Source organism: Ovis aries, chromosome 2 (genome assembly GCF_016772045.2).
Source record: "Ovis aries strain OAR_USU_Benz2616 breed Rambouillet chromosome 2, ARS-UI_Ramb_v3.0, whole genome shotgun sequence".
NCBI lineage: Eukaryota > Metazoa > Chordata > Mammalia > Artiodactyla > Bovidae > Ovis > Ovis aries.
Window position 1 is genome coordinate 114,099,123 of NC_056055.1, and position 18,937 is coordinate 114,118,059.

General features: G+C 38.7%; 1 protein-coding gene across 7 annotated transcripts in view; it reads right to left on the bottom strand.

The window, feature by feature from the left end:
- Nucleotides 1-144: 144 nt before the first annotated feature.
- Nucleotides 145-18,937, bottom strand: part of TUBGCP5 (tubulin gamma complex component 5) — a 59,016-nt gene continuing 40,223 nt past the window's right edge. For 2 of the 7 annotated variants that reach the window (XM_060409593.1, XM_060409596.1), the window contains 10 exons: nucleotides 17,910-18,178; nucleotides 16,710-16,908; nucleotides 15,397-15,585; nucleotides 14,344-14,526; nucleotides 9,649-9,733; nucleotides 9,414-9,534; nucleotides 8,753-8,931; nucleotides 7,403-7,528; nucleotides 6,515-6,603; nucleotides 145-3,945 (listed from right to left, as the gene is read on the bottom strand). In XM_060409593.1, the coding sequence (XP_060265576.1) occupies nucleotides 3,777-3,945; nucleotides 6,515-6,603; nucleotides 7,403-7,528; nucleotides 8,753-8,931; nucleotides 9,414-9,534; nucleotides 9,649-9,733; nucleotides 14,344-14,526; nucleotides 15,397-15,585; nucleotides 16,710-16,908; nucleotides 17,910-18,178 (1,609 nt within the window). In that variant the 3' untranslated portion in view covers nucleotides 145-3,776. The remainder of the gene's footprint in view (nucleotides 3,946-6,514; nucleotides 6,604-7,402; nucleotides 7,529-8,752; nucleotides 8,932-9,413; nucleotides 9,535-9,648; nucleotides 9,734-14,343; nucleotides 14,527-15,396; nucleotides 15,586-16,709; nucleotides 16,909-17,909; nucleotides 18,179-18,937) is intronic. The other 5 variants (XM_042243584.1, XM_004004475.5, XM_060409595.1 and 2 more) reach the window with 5 other exon arrangements.

Here is an 18,937-nt window from a genome sequence, read left to right on the forward strand (position 1 = left end):
TAATTTAAGCTCCCTCAGCCTGGTTCTGGTTCCTGCAGAAGATGAATAATGACTTCCAAGCTCCTAACATGCTCAACTGGAAAACTGTTTAAGATCAAAGGTCCAAACAGAACCAGCAGAAAAATTAAAAGAGAGCCCATCAAATTCCATATATAGGAGAAGGTAGTTTAATGTACATCAAGCATTAACTTTCCCACACAACTCAAGAATCACCAGATGAGTGTAGCTGATGCACTGATGCACTTCCGGCAGACAGCTTCGGTGTTGCTCCTTGGGTAGCCTCAGCTGCAGAGATCATGCTTGCCCTAGGGTCACACAACAAATGACTGATGGAGATGGGGAACAGAAGCCAATTATCTCAGCCCAACATGGGACAACCACCTGGGACAGCTTTTCTCTCTGGCCAGTCCATCTCCCTTTCCCTTTTCACTGGGTACTCTGTACTTTGGAGGCTACTTCCCAAAGAAATTGGTGACAGTTTGTAAAGTCTATCCTTCCCTCAATTTAAACTTTGCTAATCTTTCCTTGGAAACTCTAAAGTCTTGAGAAAAGAACAAATATAGTATAAAACCAGTCTGTGGCAACAAAAATTCTAAACACTCATTTTTTAAAGTGAAAACATTTCCTAAGTATCCTATAAATAAATGTATCTTCTATTCCAGGTTTAGTGACACAGACAATAAATGTAAGTCGGTTTATGAAAGAAGTTATGGTTTGGTATGTCTGATATGATTTTTGCTATGCATGAAGAACTTTACCAAAACAGCCAGGCCATCATTGTTTGGACCTTGACTCCATCATAACTGCTTTATATGGGCATGTGGTTCCATCAGTTTCCACAGTTTTTACTTGTAGGATCAGATTAAGAAATACTTCTCACATTTTACAACTGTTAGGCTATACTGCAGTCTTTTCTTGAGACCTGAAAGTAATAACTTATTCATTGGTGGTATTTGAAGGCCTCCTCAGCAAACTGTTTCCAAGACTTCAGAGTAAAGTCTGAGACCTGGGCTGGTTTCCAGGAGGTCTGGTTAGCTGACTTTGCCACCTGCATGCTGTAAAACGACTGAAACTGTGTACAGGGTAGGGGCCCCTGATGCTCAGCTCGGAGGCTATTTGGACTTCAGTTCAGTTCAGTCGCTCAGTCGTGTCCAACTCTTTGCGACCCCATGAACTGCAGCACGCCAGGCCCCCCTGTCCATCACCAACTCCTGGAGTTTACTCAAATGCATATCCATTGAGTTAGTGATGCCATCCAGCCATCTCATCCTGTCGTCCCCTTCTCCTCCTGCCCCCCACCCCCCCCCCCCCAGCATCAGAGTCTTTTCCAATGAGTCAACTCTTCACATGAGGTGGCCAAAGTATTGGAGTTTCAGCTTCAGCATCGGTCCTTCGAAAGAACACCCAGGACTGATCTCCTTTAAAATGGACTGTTTGGATGTCCATGCAGTCCAAGGGACTCTCAAAAGTCTTTTCCAACACCACAGTTGAAAAGCATCAATTCTTTGGTGCTCAGCTTTCTTCACAGTCCAGCTCTCACATCCATACATGACTGGTGGAAAAACCATAGCCTTGACTAGATGGACCTTTGTTGGCAAAGTAATGTCTCTGCTTTTGAATATGCTATCTAGGTTGGTCATAACTTTCCTTCCAAGGAGTAAGCGTCTTTTAATTTCATGGCTGTAATCACCATCTGCAGTGATTTTGGAGCCCAAAAAATAGCTGTTTTCAAAAAATAAGTAGTAAATATAGTGCTGAGTCATAACTGCTAGAGAAATACAACTGTGCAAAGAAAATGTGGGAACACTGAACAGTAAATATAGTTTTAATCAATTATGGTTAGCTCACGAAAGCCATATAATAGGATTTTGTACCACAGCTGGCTTTTACATTTATTGACATTGGCTGAAGCTGTTTTCTATCTTGGAACTTTCCAAGCATATAAAAATACATTTTTCAGACCACCAAATCTAAGACAACCTTTAGGGAAGATAGTATGTAAAACTATAAAAAACTTCTGTGACTAAGCAAAAGGGGAAATAAAGTGCTGTATTTTTAATATTAACTACATTTTCAAAAATGATATATTTTACATTTAAAGGTACCAATATCATAAAGCTATTGCTTACAGTAAGAAATATAAGTGTAAACAGACTGTATTCACTTTGCATTGATAAAGTTTTATACACATAACTCGATATACCAACCAATAATCCCAAGAGAAAACACATAAAACCCACTTGTTTAGACAGTAGACAACAGTTTAAAAATAAACCAAAATAAGAGTCCCATTTCTTAGCTCCATATGGTGGAAATGTATATGTATAAAGATTAAATCTGAGGTATTTACTATACTGAAGATATTTAACTTTGTTCCATGCCAGCCATGAGTGATAGTGCTAGAGATTCCACTGTAGGAAGAATAAAAATAGGTTAACAAGATAGATTTAAATGGCAATGGCTGAATAAGCTTTAACCAATGTCCCAAAAAGTATTAGATATTTTCTATTTTTAATGAAAATACTAATTATCTTTAACATATACTAAAGATAATAATCTTCACTTATTAAATGCAAATTGAAAAACTATGATTTACTTCTATTTCATAACATTTTAGTTTTGAAAACAAACAAAAAAAACTCTGGGTTTTACACTAAACAAATCACATTTTTTGAAATATCATAAAACCTGGACTCACTTCATAACATAACACCATGTTCTAAGCTATGAATGGAATCTGTTTCAACACATTTTTAACACAGTACTTTTTTGGGGTTAAGGGTATAAATGGGGGAGGCTGAGAGGTGTCAGTAGGGGTTTACAACATTAGTTTCTATATACCTGCATAACAGATGAAAGCCTCTTCATTGTAGAAGAGTCAACTCAACACAGGAAATTAGGGATCTGTGAGATTAGAATTGTCTTCCAGCCCTGCGGGCCCTCAGCTTCCACATCACTACTTATAGGGTAAGCTTCGAGTGGGGAAGACTGGCCCTCTGTGGGGGCATCTAGGATTCCAGTCTGCTACACCAACAATGGGTTTCTGGCAAAGTCTATGTGCCTCTAGTCAGTCACTGCCCCACCTACCTGCTCTGTGGGTATAGCAGGTTAGCACTGAAAGGCTCATCTCACATCAGAACTTAATTTACTTAGATGTCCTTGCATTAACAACTTTTTGATGATATATTTTTGTTTATTCCCAGTGTTCTGTCTTGTTACTCTAACAGTGTTTTTAAAAATGTTCACCTACTCTTAATGAGCATATCACAATCTGAATATACAGAAATAGGAAAAAATTAGCCCAGCATACTTCTTCCAAAAAAGCTGTGCAAGAAATACTACTTTGTCCTTTGTGTCTATAAACACACAGCTCTTTTCTCCCTGTGACTCGCCACACAGATCTCTGTTTGCGTCACGCTGTTTTGAACTGTCAGGCTTGCATTTCTTTGTGTAAGAGGCAGCCTTGGGAGTTTTAAAATTGCTTAAAAAAACAAACAAACAAACAAAAAAAACAAAGCAAACCGACCTCCAAGCCTATTTTTTGAAAGGAATAGTTACAAAAGCTATGCATGATAGTGAAATGTGACTGAAACCTATTTTGCCATCTGCTTTACTTATGGTTTTAGAAATCTATTGGTGTTACACATGATATATTAGGAAGCAGTATCTTCAGTCTCAATATTTTACATCTGATTCACTCACCCCACTTACTTGGGAATCAACTGCTGAGGGCTTTCCAGGTTTGAAGAAGTGAAAAATTCTAAATCTTCATGAGATCAGTAACAAACAGTAACAGACTCAGTTACCGGAAAATATAAAAGGAATATTTTAACGTAATACTCACAATGAGGAAAGGATCCTCTACAGACAGCTTTGTTTAAAATGGTTACAAGGAACATATGGCAGTTTTTAAAATCAGACTCCATTTTCTCTATAGATTCCATCCTAGGAAAGAGTAAATTTCAATTTAAGTAAAGAGTACAAGGAGTTATTAAGCAGGCTATAAAATACCTTTGGAGTAATTACAAATGTGCTTCAGCTTAATTTATTTAGATTCCTAAGTCTAAAGATTCTAAAATAAAATACAAAATCTGCCAAACTTTCAAAGAGTCTGAAGGACAGTGTCATTAGGACACAAAACTGCTGCTTCAGCATGCTGCTGAGTTCCAAAGTGAGGGTCACTGGGGATAGTCCCCTTTTTTTGGCCACATGGCTTAGAAGATCTTAGTTCCCTGACACAAGATTGAACCTGGGCCCCCTGTTAGTGGAGTTTTAACTACTGGACTCCCACGGAAGTCCCTCCCTTTTCTACTGCACAATTCTATATTTTTACTTTTCAAAAGCATACCTTCTTTTGAAATAAATAGCACATTAAAGATATAAAAATTTTGTTTAAAAATTACTAAAAACTTGTTAATATGGGCAATAGCAAACATCCACATCCAGCTTCAGCAGTCACCCCTCAGTATTGATACACCCAGCCCCACATCTTCAGAAGCAAAGTTGACATCACAGCATTTCAGGCATAAATATTTCAGTATCACACTAAACACAAAGACTCCTTTAAATCCATAGCCACAATACCACGTGTTTCAAAATTCTTAATGATTTAAAAAATATCATGAAATAATACTGTTCAAATCATACCGATCTTTAAATTTTTTTCACTTTTTTGCTCTAAATTTGACTCAGGATCAATTAATTTCCACAAACTGTGATAGTTAATATGCTTAAGTCCTCCTCACATCCTGTTTTTTTCTTACAATTTACTTGTTGAAGTTCTATTTTAGCCATGCGTGCACAGCAGTATTATTACCTTCTCCTCCATCTGACAGTGATATGGAGGGAGAAGCCTGCTTCACACACTGGAAACAGCAACAATAAGGCAAGTAAGACTCCTATTTTCACCCCTGCAATTAGGGATTTCACCTAACCATCGGAGTTTCTTCATTGAAAGCACTTTGATAAAGCCCTATAGGTTAGGATTCTCAGTTCAGTTCAGTCACTCAGTCATGCCCGACTCTTTGTGACCCCACGAACTGCAGCACACCAGGCCTCCCTGTCCATCACCAACTCCTGGAGTCCACCCAACCCTATGTCCACTGAGCAGGTGATGCCATCCAACCATCTCATCCTCTGTCGTCCCCTTCTCCTTCTGCCCTCAGTCTTTCCCAGCATCAGGGTCTTTTCAAATGAGTCAAGTCTTCGCATCAGGTGGCCCAAAGTATTGGAATTTCAGCTTCAACATCAGTCCTTCCAATGGATATTCAGGACTGATTTCCTTTAGAATAGGACTAAGAGTCCCTTGGACTGGTTGGATCTCCTTGCAGTCCAAGGGACTCTCAAGAGTCTTCTCCAACACCACAGTTCAAAAGCATCAATTCTTTGGTGCCCAGCTTTCTTTATAGTCCAACTCTCACATTCATACATGACTACTCGGAAAACCATAGCCTTGACTAGACGGACTTTTGTTGGCAAAGGAATGTTTCTGCTTTTTAATATGCTGTATAGGTTGGTCATAAAGAGAATTTTAGATTAGTGCTATAATGAACTTTCAGTTCCTTACTAATACCAATTACCTATAAACTATTAACTCTTATCTCAACAGTCTAGTCAACCAGACTTAACACTTTTATTTCAGGCCAGTAATACCAGCAGCATAACATTAATTTTATAAATAAGACAAGGACAAGCTGTTGAGCTACACTTTCAAGGTAACTGTAGAAGATGGTATTCTGGATAGGAAGAAAGAGCTCCTGGTTTTCAAGTGTCCTCTGACTTTCTATGTGATAGGTGTGAACAATAAACACCCTAACAGTAAAATATACAATCATTCTTTTAGAGCTCTCTAACAATAAACACCCTAACAGTAAAATATACAATCATTCTTTTAGAGCTCTCTAAAATATGATTTTGGACTACAATCTAGCATAATGTCCCAAATGTGGTTTAAAATAACTGAGTGTGTGGGAGTGAGCAGTGAACACAAAACAAAACTGGGTGTCACTGTCATCTGCTGAAGTGGAGTGATGGACTCCAGGGTCTCTTATGCTTCCCCTCCACCACCCCCCCACCCACTTCTGAGTATATCTGGAGGCAACTGTAACAGAAACTTAGCAAACATATACAACAGGATGGAGAAGGAAATGACAACCTGCTCCACTGTTCTTGCCTGGAGAATCCCATGGACAGAAGAGCCTGGCGGGCTCCAGCCCATGGGGTCGCAAAGAGTCAGACACAACTGAGCAACTAGCACTGCTATACAACATGAATGTAATTTAAAGATATTTGCTTCTGCTAATCAAGACTTCAGATTTTTCTTACTGTTTCACCAGCCAGAAATTAATTGCATGATTTTTGATGCTGTCTATTCTTTAGACTAGACAATTTTTAATTCTTTCCATAATTATATGTGATATGTTGTCATGATGAAAAAACAAGACTGCCAGATGAAGCCAGCTAAAAGCAAAACTGAAATGGTCACAGCATAGAGCTCCACAAGCTGCATACTTACTGCCATGCCCCCAGGCCAGCCTGCCACCCCTCTGCAAACATGAGAGCCAAGTTCAACACCTTCATGATGGCTTCCTTCACAAAGCTGACCTGGAGAGAAAGCCATGGAAGAACACAAACCTTGTGACCATGTTTGAACACAGACACCAACACTTTTACCTAATTTAAATGTCACAGAAAAAGTTCATTAATGCAATAACTGCCTTCCAGGTCTAAGGAGAAGGGAATAGCAGAGGACGAGATGGTTAGATAGCATCACTGACTGAACAGACACAAATTTGAGCACACTCTGGGAGGCACTGGAGGACAGAGGAGCCTGGCGTGCTACAGTCTGTGGGGTTGCGAAGAGTCAGACACAGCTTAACGACTGAACAACAACAACAACAAAGTATAAGGAAGGGTGCTAGGCTCTGAACACAATACAGGCGGAACTGGGCCCATGTCCACTGCACCCATGTAAAGGTGCATCAGCAGTGCAATCTGACCAGCAGAGCCAGTAAGCTACCATTTCCTGAGACAGGAGTTTAAAGTCACCAGTGAATGGGGCAAGTCATTCCAGTGGCTGTATGATGACCTAATCCCATATATTCACATCAAACTGGATACACTTCTAAACAAAGTACTACTATTCCATAACAGCAGATAAAATTTTCTAATTGAATTCAAACACAGTGCTGAGTGAGTATAGACTGTCACAATAAAAATGTGAACTGTTTCTTTTAGACCTAATTTCTGGTAATATGGCACACATTTATAGTCTCACTGGATCTGGTGCTTCCTTAAAAGAATATTCTGCATATCAGAAGCTTACTAAGCATAAAACTCCAAAGGACACAGACAGTTTCCCTTGGCTGGCTTCATTCCTGCCTCAACGGCCAAGTTCATGTACCTTTTCTCTCAGCAGACATCGATCATGGATGGTTGATAAGTATCTATAGTGAATTTTAATCAACTGATCTAAATCCTTGGCTTCTTCGACTTGATGCTGAAACTCCAGCCCTGTACTGTGAAGAATCTTCAAAGAGAAAGATGATAAATTTAATCAGCATATCTTTTCTGTGAGAATTTGTATATAATACACAAAACTTTTTTACCAACTTCTACATTCACTTGCACAGGGAGGGAATGCCTCACTCTGGACTAACTGACTGCTCCTGCACAGAGAGACAAGTATAGGAAACTGTATAGAAAACGCACTGATTTTTTAAAAGTCATCAGGTAAACTGAACTTATATGTTTCAATAAATTGCACTACTTACATAATGGTCCTTCTTTAACTGTACTTTAAGTAGAAAACAAAACAAAACAAAACAAAACAAACAAAAACAATCTCTTACCATTTACCCTCAACAATTAAGGGCTTAAAAAAAGACGGCATATATATGTAGAACTGAGTCACTTTGGGGTACAGCAGAGATTGGCACAACACTTTGAATCATCTAAACTTCAAAAAAAAATTGAGAAAAAAGACTGAACAATTAAGAGATTAAGGTTGCCCTCTGAAGGTCACTAGTGTACAGGAAACAGAGGGCACCTCTGCCATGTGGACCATGTCTAAAACAAAGGCTTCAAAGGCGCACTTCATCCACATACAAGTGGGCCCTAGAACCTATCTACCAGAGTGACTACAAATTTTTTTTAGCAACCATTTTAAACCCCAAGTGAATATTATCCTCTAATAACACTGCCACTGTTCAAACATCTGATTTTTCTCTTCAGAACTTCCTCTAGAACTGGTTTTAATATGTGTGAGAAAAGCAATTTTATTTACTCTGAGTTACTTCTTATATTTAAGAAAAAATTACATAATCTGGCTGTATTTTCCCTCTCACACTCCATACTAGCCTGACAAACTTTTCTTAGGCTTCCATTACTAAAAATTGAAGCCATTTTCCAGGGATAGCCCTGTTACCACTGGTGAAATTTAAAGGAATACATGGCAAGTTCTGATGGCAGTTCCAAAAGAGGAGCTCTGGGTGCGTCATTCCAAGGGGTCACTAGACAAGAGAAAGAGCAGTCTCTGGATACACGTGCTCTGGCATGTTTAAAAAAAAGAAAGAAAAGCCAACACTTAACCTGCTGCCATGTTATTTTATGATCAAGGTTTTAGTATCTGATATCTTCACATTTACAGCCTCTAAGTATTCTGCATGCTTCTTTGTATTTATAAATATATTACAATTCTCCATAAACATATGTACATACGGCGATAGAACTGAACGGACTGACAGACACAAACCCTGGTCATGATGTAGTTGTGTAAGCTGTTCACAAAGTGCATGAGCTTCACTCTTAAGAGGAACATACGATGAACCTGCAGTCTTACTGGCTCCTTCTGTGGGCCAAAATGAGCAGCTGTGCCTGGGTTACCTAAAAGTCCTTCTTTACGTTGTGATTTGTCAGCAGGATTAGCTAGTTCTGTAAAGGAACAAAGAGGAGAGGGGGTGGGAAGAGCATCCGCTCAGACCTCACCTACACTACTGCCCTAGGGCTTGTGATGGTGTGATCACTGGCCCTCTAAAGGGCACTTGTCTGGATGCACAGCAGGGACACTACCTTCCCCATCTGGAAGGTGAAGCAATAAAAGCTGCCATATCACTCTGATTATCAATGTCATCAAAAATGTAAAAACAAAGTCCCATTAACTTGTCATTAAAATTTTTCATATGACCCCAAAATTTTATTTCTGGTTAAATTCCTAATTTAGTTATTGTATTTCAGATTAACTGTACTGATTCAAGGAAGTTAATTCTGATTATCTGTAAAACTATTATGCAATGCCATAAATTTATGTCATTCTGGTACCTGTGTATACATAAAAAAATGACCTAAGACCACCAACCTCTCTGGAAAGAGAGCTAAAATTAAAGTATAATTTATCTGTTGAAAACAAATCTTACCACCAAATAATAAAACATCCAGGCTATATTTTGCCCATTTTATTTGCAGTAAGAGAAGGAACACCTGATTATAAATTTTTTGACATTCCAAACTTATAACAATGTCCACAGGCCATGGGACCTATGAAAGCAAAAACAGAATTTTCACCGTTTAGACTCCGAACAGAAAGTAACTTGTTACTTGTATGACTTAATTTTAACAGAAAATGTTATTACAAAGAATATCAGCACATACCTTATAGCTCAGGGTCAGACCATCTAAGATATGAACAGGGAGTTTCTTCTTAGCTGTGTCAACATTCTCAAAAGATATAGACAGACTAGATAAAGAGATATCAGTTTTAGCTATTTAGCATTTTAATTTAATTTATACATTACAAAAAGATATTTCATAAAAGGAACACAAATATTCCAATAAAAGTATATTTTCTAAGCATATGTTGCCGAATAGAAATCAGGTTTTAGAATTAGGGAAAGGGGGCAAAATTTTAAAATAATGTGTTTAACTATAAAAAACAAGATAGAGTAAACCTACTTAGGAAAAAAGATGAAGTCAGGGAAGGTTAACCTGCCATGTGCTTAAACCTGGCAGAGTTAAGCAATAGGCTCAGGAGACAGACCTTCTGCTGAGGGTGGTGTGAGTGTGTGTGTGTCTTGGGGAGGGGCACTGTTCTCCTTACCCTGGAGAGCACATAGGCAATGTGTGAGCAAGCATGGAGGCTGCCTCTAAAGCAAAGGTGTCACAGACTGCTTTATCCACTTTCCTAATAAGCCCGAGTGTAACTCTCAATAAAATGCAGCTACCGTAGGGCATGGAAACGTCCCTGAGCCAGGCACTTGTCCTCAGAATAGTTCTGTCAGTAGACTGAGCAATGACAGGACTCTCTCATGATTACAAAGCACCTCTGACAGTGCTTGTATGCAGCCCACAAAAGATTAACTGTAAGGCCTTACAACCAGAAATATAAAGGGCAGTGTGTGCTTTATGAGTTTAGCCAATTCATTCCATGTCACAAGCTAGTTAGAACTTTTTAGTACACATGTGCATCCACTGAGTACTTAGTAGTCACCTACTGAATACCTTATTGGTCAAGTGCTGTACAAGCAGGTGATAAAGAAATCAATCCCTCCCCCTCTTCGAGAGGTTCATAGCCCAGAGCAAAGCTCAGTCACCCTCTTGTTACCAAGCAGGCACAGGGTGCTGCACCAAGCCAGATGGGCAGATCACTGCTGGCCATGCCCACGGGAAAGCAGGTAACTTAAGTAACTGGGGAGTACAGAAAAACGTGAAGGCTCCTGGGAGAGAGGGTATAGTTCTCAAGGAAACCAGAAATATTCCTGAAATGGAAATCTCTGAATTTCCAAATCTCTGAAATGGAGAGTATGGTGGAGAAAGTACACAATATGTCTGTACCCTTGGTACAGACACAAGGTGGGGAGCCAAACAGTGAAGTTTTCTCCCTCATGAAAAGCTCAGCCTATCTGCCCTGAGGCACAAAGGAGCCTGAGCATGAGTGGTAGTGGGGTGACTCACGTTCTGAGTGGCCCTGTAGGGCCAAATGGAAGGGAGAGACTCTGAGACAGCTGGTTAGGAGGTGGCAGGGAGTACTGGAGTGAGCACTGAGATGGGGAATATTATCCAGGAGGCAGAACTGAGGAACTAGGGGTGTGTGAAGGCTGGCAGAGAGGAAGGAATCTAAGGTGAGCTTCACTGGGCACTGGGATGAACAGCAGTGTCCATCAAGGAGAAACAAAGGGCTCAGAAAACGATGAGCTCAATGATGCAAACACGACATTCGAGTGAAGTCACCTGGGCCAAAAATACAGATTTGCAGGTCATTAGGGGCTGCTGAAGCCATAAACATGGAATGAAGATGCCCAAGGCAGGAGAGCAGAAAGCTACACCAAGGGTGGGTGGAGGCCAAAGGATCCGCAGGGAAGTTGTAGGTGGAGCGCCAATGACATGGGAGAGCTGTGAGCAGGGCAGGGGAGCCTGGAACCAAGGGAACTCATGGGTTCAGACTCAGGAAGCTTGAGGGCACAGACAGGCACCTAGAACACACGGAAGCCACAGGAGAAGGGTCCCAAAGTGACGGCTCATCTGTCTTGAGTTAAATCTATGAAAGAGAAACTCAATAAAAATACCACCAAGGGTTTTGCTCTCATTTTTTCTGGGTAGAACTAGACAAAATGACAAAATACACTTGGAAAAATAAATAAGCAAGAATAGCCAAGAAAACCTTATTGCTAAAACAGAATGCTACTAGCAATGTGAATAAAAGAACAGTGAAACAGGACGAAAAATCTAGAGACACAATGCATATAATGAGTGCATATGAAAATTTAATGACAAAGGGGTAATCAAATACACAGGGAAAAGAAGTTTTTTAAAAAAGAAATAAGCAATGGCAACCAGTCAGCCATCTGGAAAAACATAAACTGAATCTATTTCTCATGTTTTTTAGCTGAGTAAACACTAAATGGATCAACATCTGAATGTTAAAAAAATCCATTAAATCATTAAAAGAAAGCATGGGTGGAATTTCTTTGTAACTAGGAAAGAGTAAAACTTTCTTAATTATGAGTCAAAGTCCAAAAGTAGTAAGAGAAAAGACTGATACATGGTAAATACACTATGATACGTGATACAAACACTGAAAAATGACTGCACGACAAAACAAGAAACTGTTATACCATAAGCAGAACAAAAGGACAAATGTCAAGCTGGGCAACCTATAGAAAGAGCTACTAAGGAACTCCCTGGTGGTCTCGTAGTAGCTGGGACTCTGTGCGTTCCATTGCAGGAGGCGTGAGCTCAATCCCTGGTCAGGGAACTAAGATCCCACAAGCCTGACAGCATAGCCAAACAAAAAGAAAGAGAGAGCTTCTAAAAACAAAGAGGATAAAGACCAATAAATAACTTGATACTGACAGAAATAGTGGCAAAAAATATGGACAGTTCACTTTAAAACAAAGGCAAAAATAAACATATGAGAAGATGACTAAGAAAAATGTAAATTAAAACTATATTGAGACATCATTTTTTATCATCAGACAAGCAAAAATCCAAAAGTCTGACAACATATTCTGTTAGTGAGGTTGTGGCGAAAGCTATGTTGGTGGGAGTCAGAAAAAAATACAGCCTTTCTAGGGACTTCCCTGGTGGTTCGGTGGCTGAGACTGAGTCCACTAGCAGCCAGACTAGAAGTGCCTCTGCATTAATGATCTTAACTTAAAAAATAGACCTGTTTTATACAATTAAATCAAGAAAAACAAAAACAAGGCAATTCCTAAAAGTAAAAGATAGAACAAATGAACCCAACCTTCTATCAGTGCTATAATCACATGGAGAATTAGTCCAAGTGACCTTGAAAGACAGGATTCTGACGACTTCAAAGTACAAAGAAGAGAATAAAGTCACAAGCATGTTCTAACTTCTCAGCGGGTTTGTTGCTGCTACTGTTACTTTGGAACTATTATGATTTATTACAGAATAAATCCAGTAAATATTTATATTTATGTGTTGGTAATCACTCAAGGGGAAAGATACAAAAGAAAATCAAAGAGGTGAAATCTTGTAATCTTTAATAAATATAGGAAATACCAATATGAGCATATGATTCATTTTCCTTTTTCTACATATTTCCTAGCTCCAACCACTAAGTAAGTCCAGAATATTGATAATCCAGAACAGATGAACACTCTGGGACACTGAGCAAGGGCCTTTAAAGTCTCAGAAGAGATGGGACTGGTGCTCCTCGGGGAGGTGTACTGCCTGGGCGGGAAGTGCACAGGACAAGCCCAGATATCCAGTCCTAAAAACAAGGATGCTCTCCAAGATTACTAAGGTCAAGTGAAGGAGTTCCCTTTGAGTGAAAATGGGACAGTCAAAGCAAGAAAAAGGAATAACTGTAATAGATTGAAGCATTCTAAAAAAAACAAAATTCACGAGTTTCTATTTGTAGTGGAAAATATAACCTTAACTTTCCCTGGCCCCCTCTGGGGACTACTAGGCATTAATTTTTTACTATGAAAAGAATCTAGCAGTTACCCTGCTTATACTAACCAAAGTTTTTGATGAAAATTCTGCTTCTGTGCAAAAATCAAAGGTAATACATCACATAAAAATAAAAGGAATTATTTTATGTACTACTAAGAAGTACAATCTGGCATGGCTGTGGGGAAAACAATGTTCTAAGTGGCATGAAACAAATGTTAATTATTATCATTATAACTTTTCAAGGGCCAATGAGGGTGCCAAGAAACGCAGCCAAGTAGGGACACAGAATGGGAAAAAGGACTACCAAATAGGATGGAAGATGAGCCTCTGCCATCTAAGTATTTACTGGCACCACCCTGGCCAAGGTGCTTAGCAGGCAGGAGGAGGGACAAGGAGGAGGGACAAGGAGGAGGGAAGGTGAGCTCCCCGACTAAGGAAAAGCCAGGACAACACTCTGAAAACAGGCAGCCCTGCCCACGAAGAGTGGTGAGATCTCTCTTCCTCTCCTAACTGGGCTGGACTCTGACTTGGTCTGTGGTGGAAGTGAGGGTCTGTGAGGCCTGGAGTTCAGGCCCTGGCAGTGCCAAAGGCCCTGCTCTCACTCTCTCAGAAAACTCCCTGTGACACCACCATGAATGCTGGAACAGCTGGCTGGAGAGGAAGAACCATGGGGCAGGAAGGCGGCCAGCGTGGACCCCAGCCACGTGAGCAAGGCCATCAGATCCTGAGAGGCCACATGCTCCCATCTCACATCTCCTCTCACTCAGCTGGCAAGTGGCTGCTGCCTTGGTTTTCTAATGTGCAAAATAACATTAATAAAACTCATAGGGATCAGTATGAGGATAAAATAAGATAGCATAAAGAAGTCACAGAAGAGCTGGGGCATATGGGTTATTTTGTAACATTTAAAAGGTGCCTCCCATATTTTACCGTGAACTGTCTTCAGGATAACGTTGTCCTACTGCTTCTTGGAGCTGCACATTAAGAAAAGACACATTCTGCCAGGTTTCCTTTTCCCTTATTTTATCAAAAATTGATGTGTAGAAGTCATACATGGTATCTCCCCCTTCCATTAAGAAGAAATTCCTCATGGCCTGCAAGTATTCAACCAGCCTGAAAGAAGAGAAAAGTCACAGAAAGATCTCAGGCTCATAAAATAGGATTCTAGACCAGTACCAGGTTTTGTACATCATTTTTAGTGAAACAGGTTTACATACTACATTTACTAAAATCAGAAATACTAAAACATTTTAAATACTTCCAAAAATAATAAAACAGCATATAGCTTACTTTTAATAATCAGAGAGGTATGTTATTTTCCTGTAACTGAAAAAATCTGGCGAACTTACTAAACTGTTACAAAAAAGGTTAATCCAAAATCATGATGAATTTCCACTGTTAATATTCAGGGCACTTTTTTTCCCCCAGTCTTTTTAATCTATGCATTAAAAAAAAAAAAAGGTTCTTATCATTTTATACATCCTGGATTTTTTTACAACTTAAGAAACTTTACATTATTTAAAACTCTATATATTCATGTTTGGGAACGCATGTAAGAATTAAAGATTTTAAAATTAAAAAAAAACAACTCTATATAAATGTAATTTACATGAACTTTACAAAGTTCATACATGGAGATAAATATGCCATATTTTAATATGGATATGCCATAATTTAAAATATAAGTTATCCATTATTAAGCAATTTCATGTTTTTCCCTCTGATAGTGAACATTGTGACAAGCCATTTTGTGTAACAAGCTTTTTCTGTGTTCATTTGGGATAAATTCTCAGAAACAAATTTCACATAAAGTTACGAAAACACTGATGATTAATTGATCCTCTCAAAAGAAAAGTGTTCATTGCATATCCATTCCCTACTCTAACAAAAATTAGTTCGAAATCTAGGTTTAAAAATAATTTCAACTATTTTTCAAGTATAAAAAACTACCAACTACTTCCCAAACTTATCCATTCCTCATACCTATAATCTTTTTTTAGAGTTCGCATGAGGTTTCCACAGCAATCTAGATATTGTTTGTCAATATGGGGATAGAGGCAAGATCTCAGCGTTAATTCAAAAGTCTGGCAAGTCACAGATTCTGATGATCTATCCACACATACGTCTCCACCAGCAAACTTCTCATGAAAGTCACTCTGTTCCAAATACAACCTTTAATATAAAAACATAAGTCTTCTTTTTAAGAGCTGCTGTCAACAGAATTCTCTCTTTAAAAAAAAAAAACACACACTCAGTTCCTTTTTTCCTTTCAATGGAGGTATAGTTGATTTAGAATATTTTATTAATATAAGTTTCAGGTGTACAACACAGTGATTCACAATTTTTAAAGGTGATATTCCATTTATACCTATTATAAAATATCAACATATTGTCTGTGCTGTACACTGTATCTTTGTAGCTTATTTATGTTATACACAGTAGTTTGTGCCTCTTAATTCCCTGCTCCTATGTAGCACCTCCCCTACCCCGCTCTCCACTGGTAACCAATATTTTGTTCTTTATGAGTCTGTTTCTTATTATTTCATCAGCTTGTTGTATTTTTTGATTTCCCATATAAGTGATATCATATATTATTTGTCTTTCCCTGACTTATTTCACTAAAGTATAATACCCTCTAACTCTGTCTATTCTGCTGCAAATTGAAAATTTTCATTCTTTTTAATACACCACACCTCGTCTATACGTTCACCAGAATTCTCTTTAATCAAAACTCCAGAGTCCCATTTTTATCTTTAGTCTTAAAAATGCCAATTATTATAGAAATAGAAACCTTTCTCCTCAAAATATTCTTTGTGTGAAATAGTCCTTCACACGTTGCTTTTGCCCTAGAAGATCAAGTACAGAGGAGGCCTTTCTAGCCATTAGGCTGAAGACAGTGAATGACGGCCACTAGACAATAAACAGGGTATTTACTGTGTGGATATCAACAACTTATTGCCTCAGGCTAAGTACCTAAAAACACTTTCTAAAAAGCCAAGATACACAGGGAGGGTCTGACTCAGCATGTCCCAGGACTGCAACTTCTACGAGCCTCTTCTGTATGAGTGGCAGTGCTGCCCATGGGCTCAAGGCACAGGACAGGCTATGGACTTTCACAAATAACAAGGATGCCAAATTATGTATTTGAAACAATTAACACAATACATTCTCATATTTCATTCATCAAAAAGGAGAGAATAAATGTTTCTATTTTAAAGGCTGGAAAGCCCTACCTGGCAGAAATAAACAGATTCTGCCATTTTAAATATCAAAAATCCAGCAGGTATGTATCACACCTTGCAAAATTAATTGCCAGCAGTGGATCATGAACATCATCCAATTCAAGATGCCTCTCGGCGATGGACTGCATCTTTATCAGGGTCTCTCTGGTGGCCTGCTGCTCAGTAAGGGCCTGTGCAGTGAAGTCTTCTCCGTGTCGAAGACGAGACTGTACAGACTCCAAAAAGAGGGTATACAGACTTTTTCTTTCTGCATCTGAAACAAAAATGTGTAGGGTGAGCTATGTTTTAGTAAATAAGGAACTGTAAGAATTATTAAGTAAACTTTATATAAATATAGCCTGGTATTTTTCCTTCAGCCTGTGAAGGTCTATCCCTGTTTTGTTATGTTAGCCTTCCAGTATAGTACCTTTAGTACAACTAAACATTTTTATACCCTCTGTTAGACAGCTGCAAAGCTCATGGTCAAACATTCAAAATACAAACTTGTTTTTTTCTGAACAGAGTAACAGACCAAACAGGATGGCTGAAAGTTAAGTTGCCACCGTATTAGACAGCACTATGATAACACTAACAGGAGTCATAATTCACTGGGAAAAACACTTCCAACAGTGGCCCTGTAAAGTTCTTTACGTTTTATTACTCAGTAAGAAAGGAAATAGTCCACAAACTGAGAAAATATTAAAGCAGACATAAAATAATTCAAAATAATTAACATAGCATTAAGGTGATTTACAAACAAAACAAGTAAGGTCACACCTATACCTCTCAGAGCCTTTTTAGTCAGATGATAAAACCTTCAGTATATTGCTTAAATTACACTGCTGAAAAAAGACCATATATAATATAAATTTTATATAATATAAAAAAGTATATCAAGATTTCCTCAAAATCTATGGTCAAGTCGGAACTGCTCACCAACAAATTCCTACCTGCCAGAGTTCATGTCCTCAGATGCCAAATGCTGCACTACATTAAGAAATGCCAGAGAATTACTATAAAGGACCAGTCCTGAAGCAACAAGGATAAGGAAGACACACGTGGAACACATCATCACTGCCTTTCAAACACCATGCTCAAAGGCTCCAATGAGGACAATCTGTTTTTAGCCAAGAGCAGCATGATCTATTAATTTGATCATGGTGATGATTTTCATGAAAATAAAAGGCTTTGAGCATTTCCAAAGTGCAAAATAATGACGTATCTCAGGATGGCAAGTATCAAGAGGGAACTGCTGCCCCACCACCAAGGGGGTACCTCTGGCTGTGGCCTGGCACGTGGTGCTCTCTGTGCACTGCAGGTTCTTCAGCAGCTGCATTGACTTGCCAGCCATTATGATCTGCTTGAGGACGGGTTTCAGGAAGGACACCATGGTGTGCTGCCTGCTGGAGAGCCCTTGATCACTGCCAGAACTGGCACTAGCATTATCACTCATCTTTTCTTCATTTTCTGTCTTTTCAGATACACTGTATAGTGTATAGGTTGCATACCAGAAGTCTCTGTGATTTACTGGAACATTTTTGTTTCTACAGGGATTCAAAAGAATTTTAAACTTTAACCTTTCTTTCTTAAAAACAATATATCTGCTCTAACTTATGCATGTTTTCCAGACATTCCAAAATACAGTAATATCAACTATTAGTAAAATGATGCAATCTTTAGGTAAAATGGGACTTACCTGACTTCAGTTTAACACAGAAAAATGGATTAATATTCTGAATGGCATTGGTAAAATCTAATAAGCAGAAAGTTTCCTGAACTGGAATTAAACAAAATTTGATTAATTTGGTTTTCTTTAAAGGTAGAATAAGTTACCTATTTTGCTATCTCCTATGAAAGTAAACTCCAGACTTCGACATCTTTTTTTCCACAGTTTCCTAGCTGGACTGTTTAACAATGAAACGAGGGTTACTCATTCCCCTCTAAGGAGATTAAGAATCCTGATTTTACAGTAATCCTCATGTGAAATAGAAGAAGCAGGACATTACGAGAGACTGAAGATTCAGATAAAAGAAAGCCCAGTTCATTTGATATAATCACTGTGTAAACAGGGCTACCTTTCTGTAACTCTAAGAAAGCTATTCTCCCTGATGAGTTAAGTGGATAGCCATCAATTAAAACACGTACTTCTACACACTGCAGAATTTAAGACTGAGATAAGAGAGTGCAAACAGTTCTACATTGCAGCTTCTATGATTCTGTTCAGAAAAATCAATTAAGTGAAGGGGAATCATCACAAGTGGATTCGTGATGATTAAGATTCTCCTTAACTGTTTTATTAAATA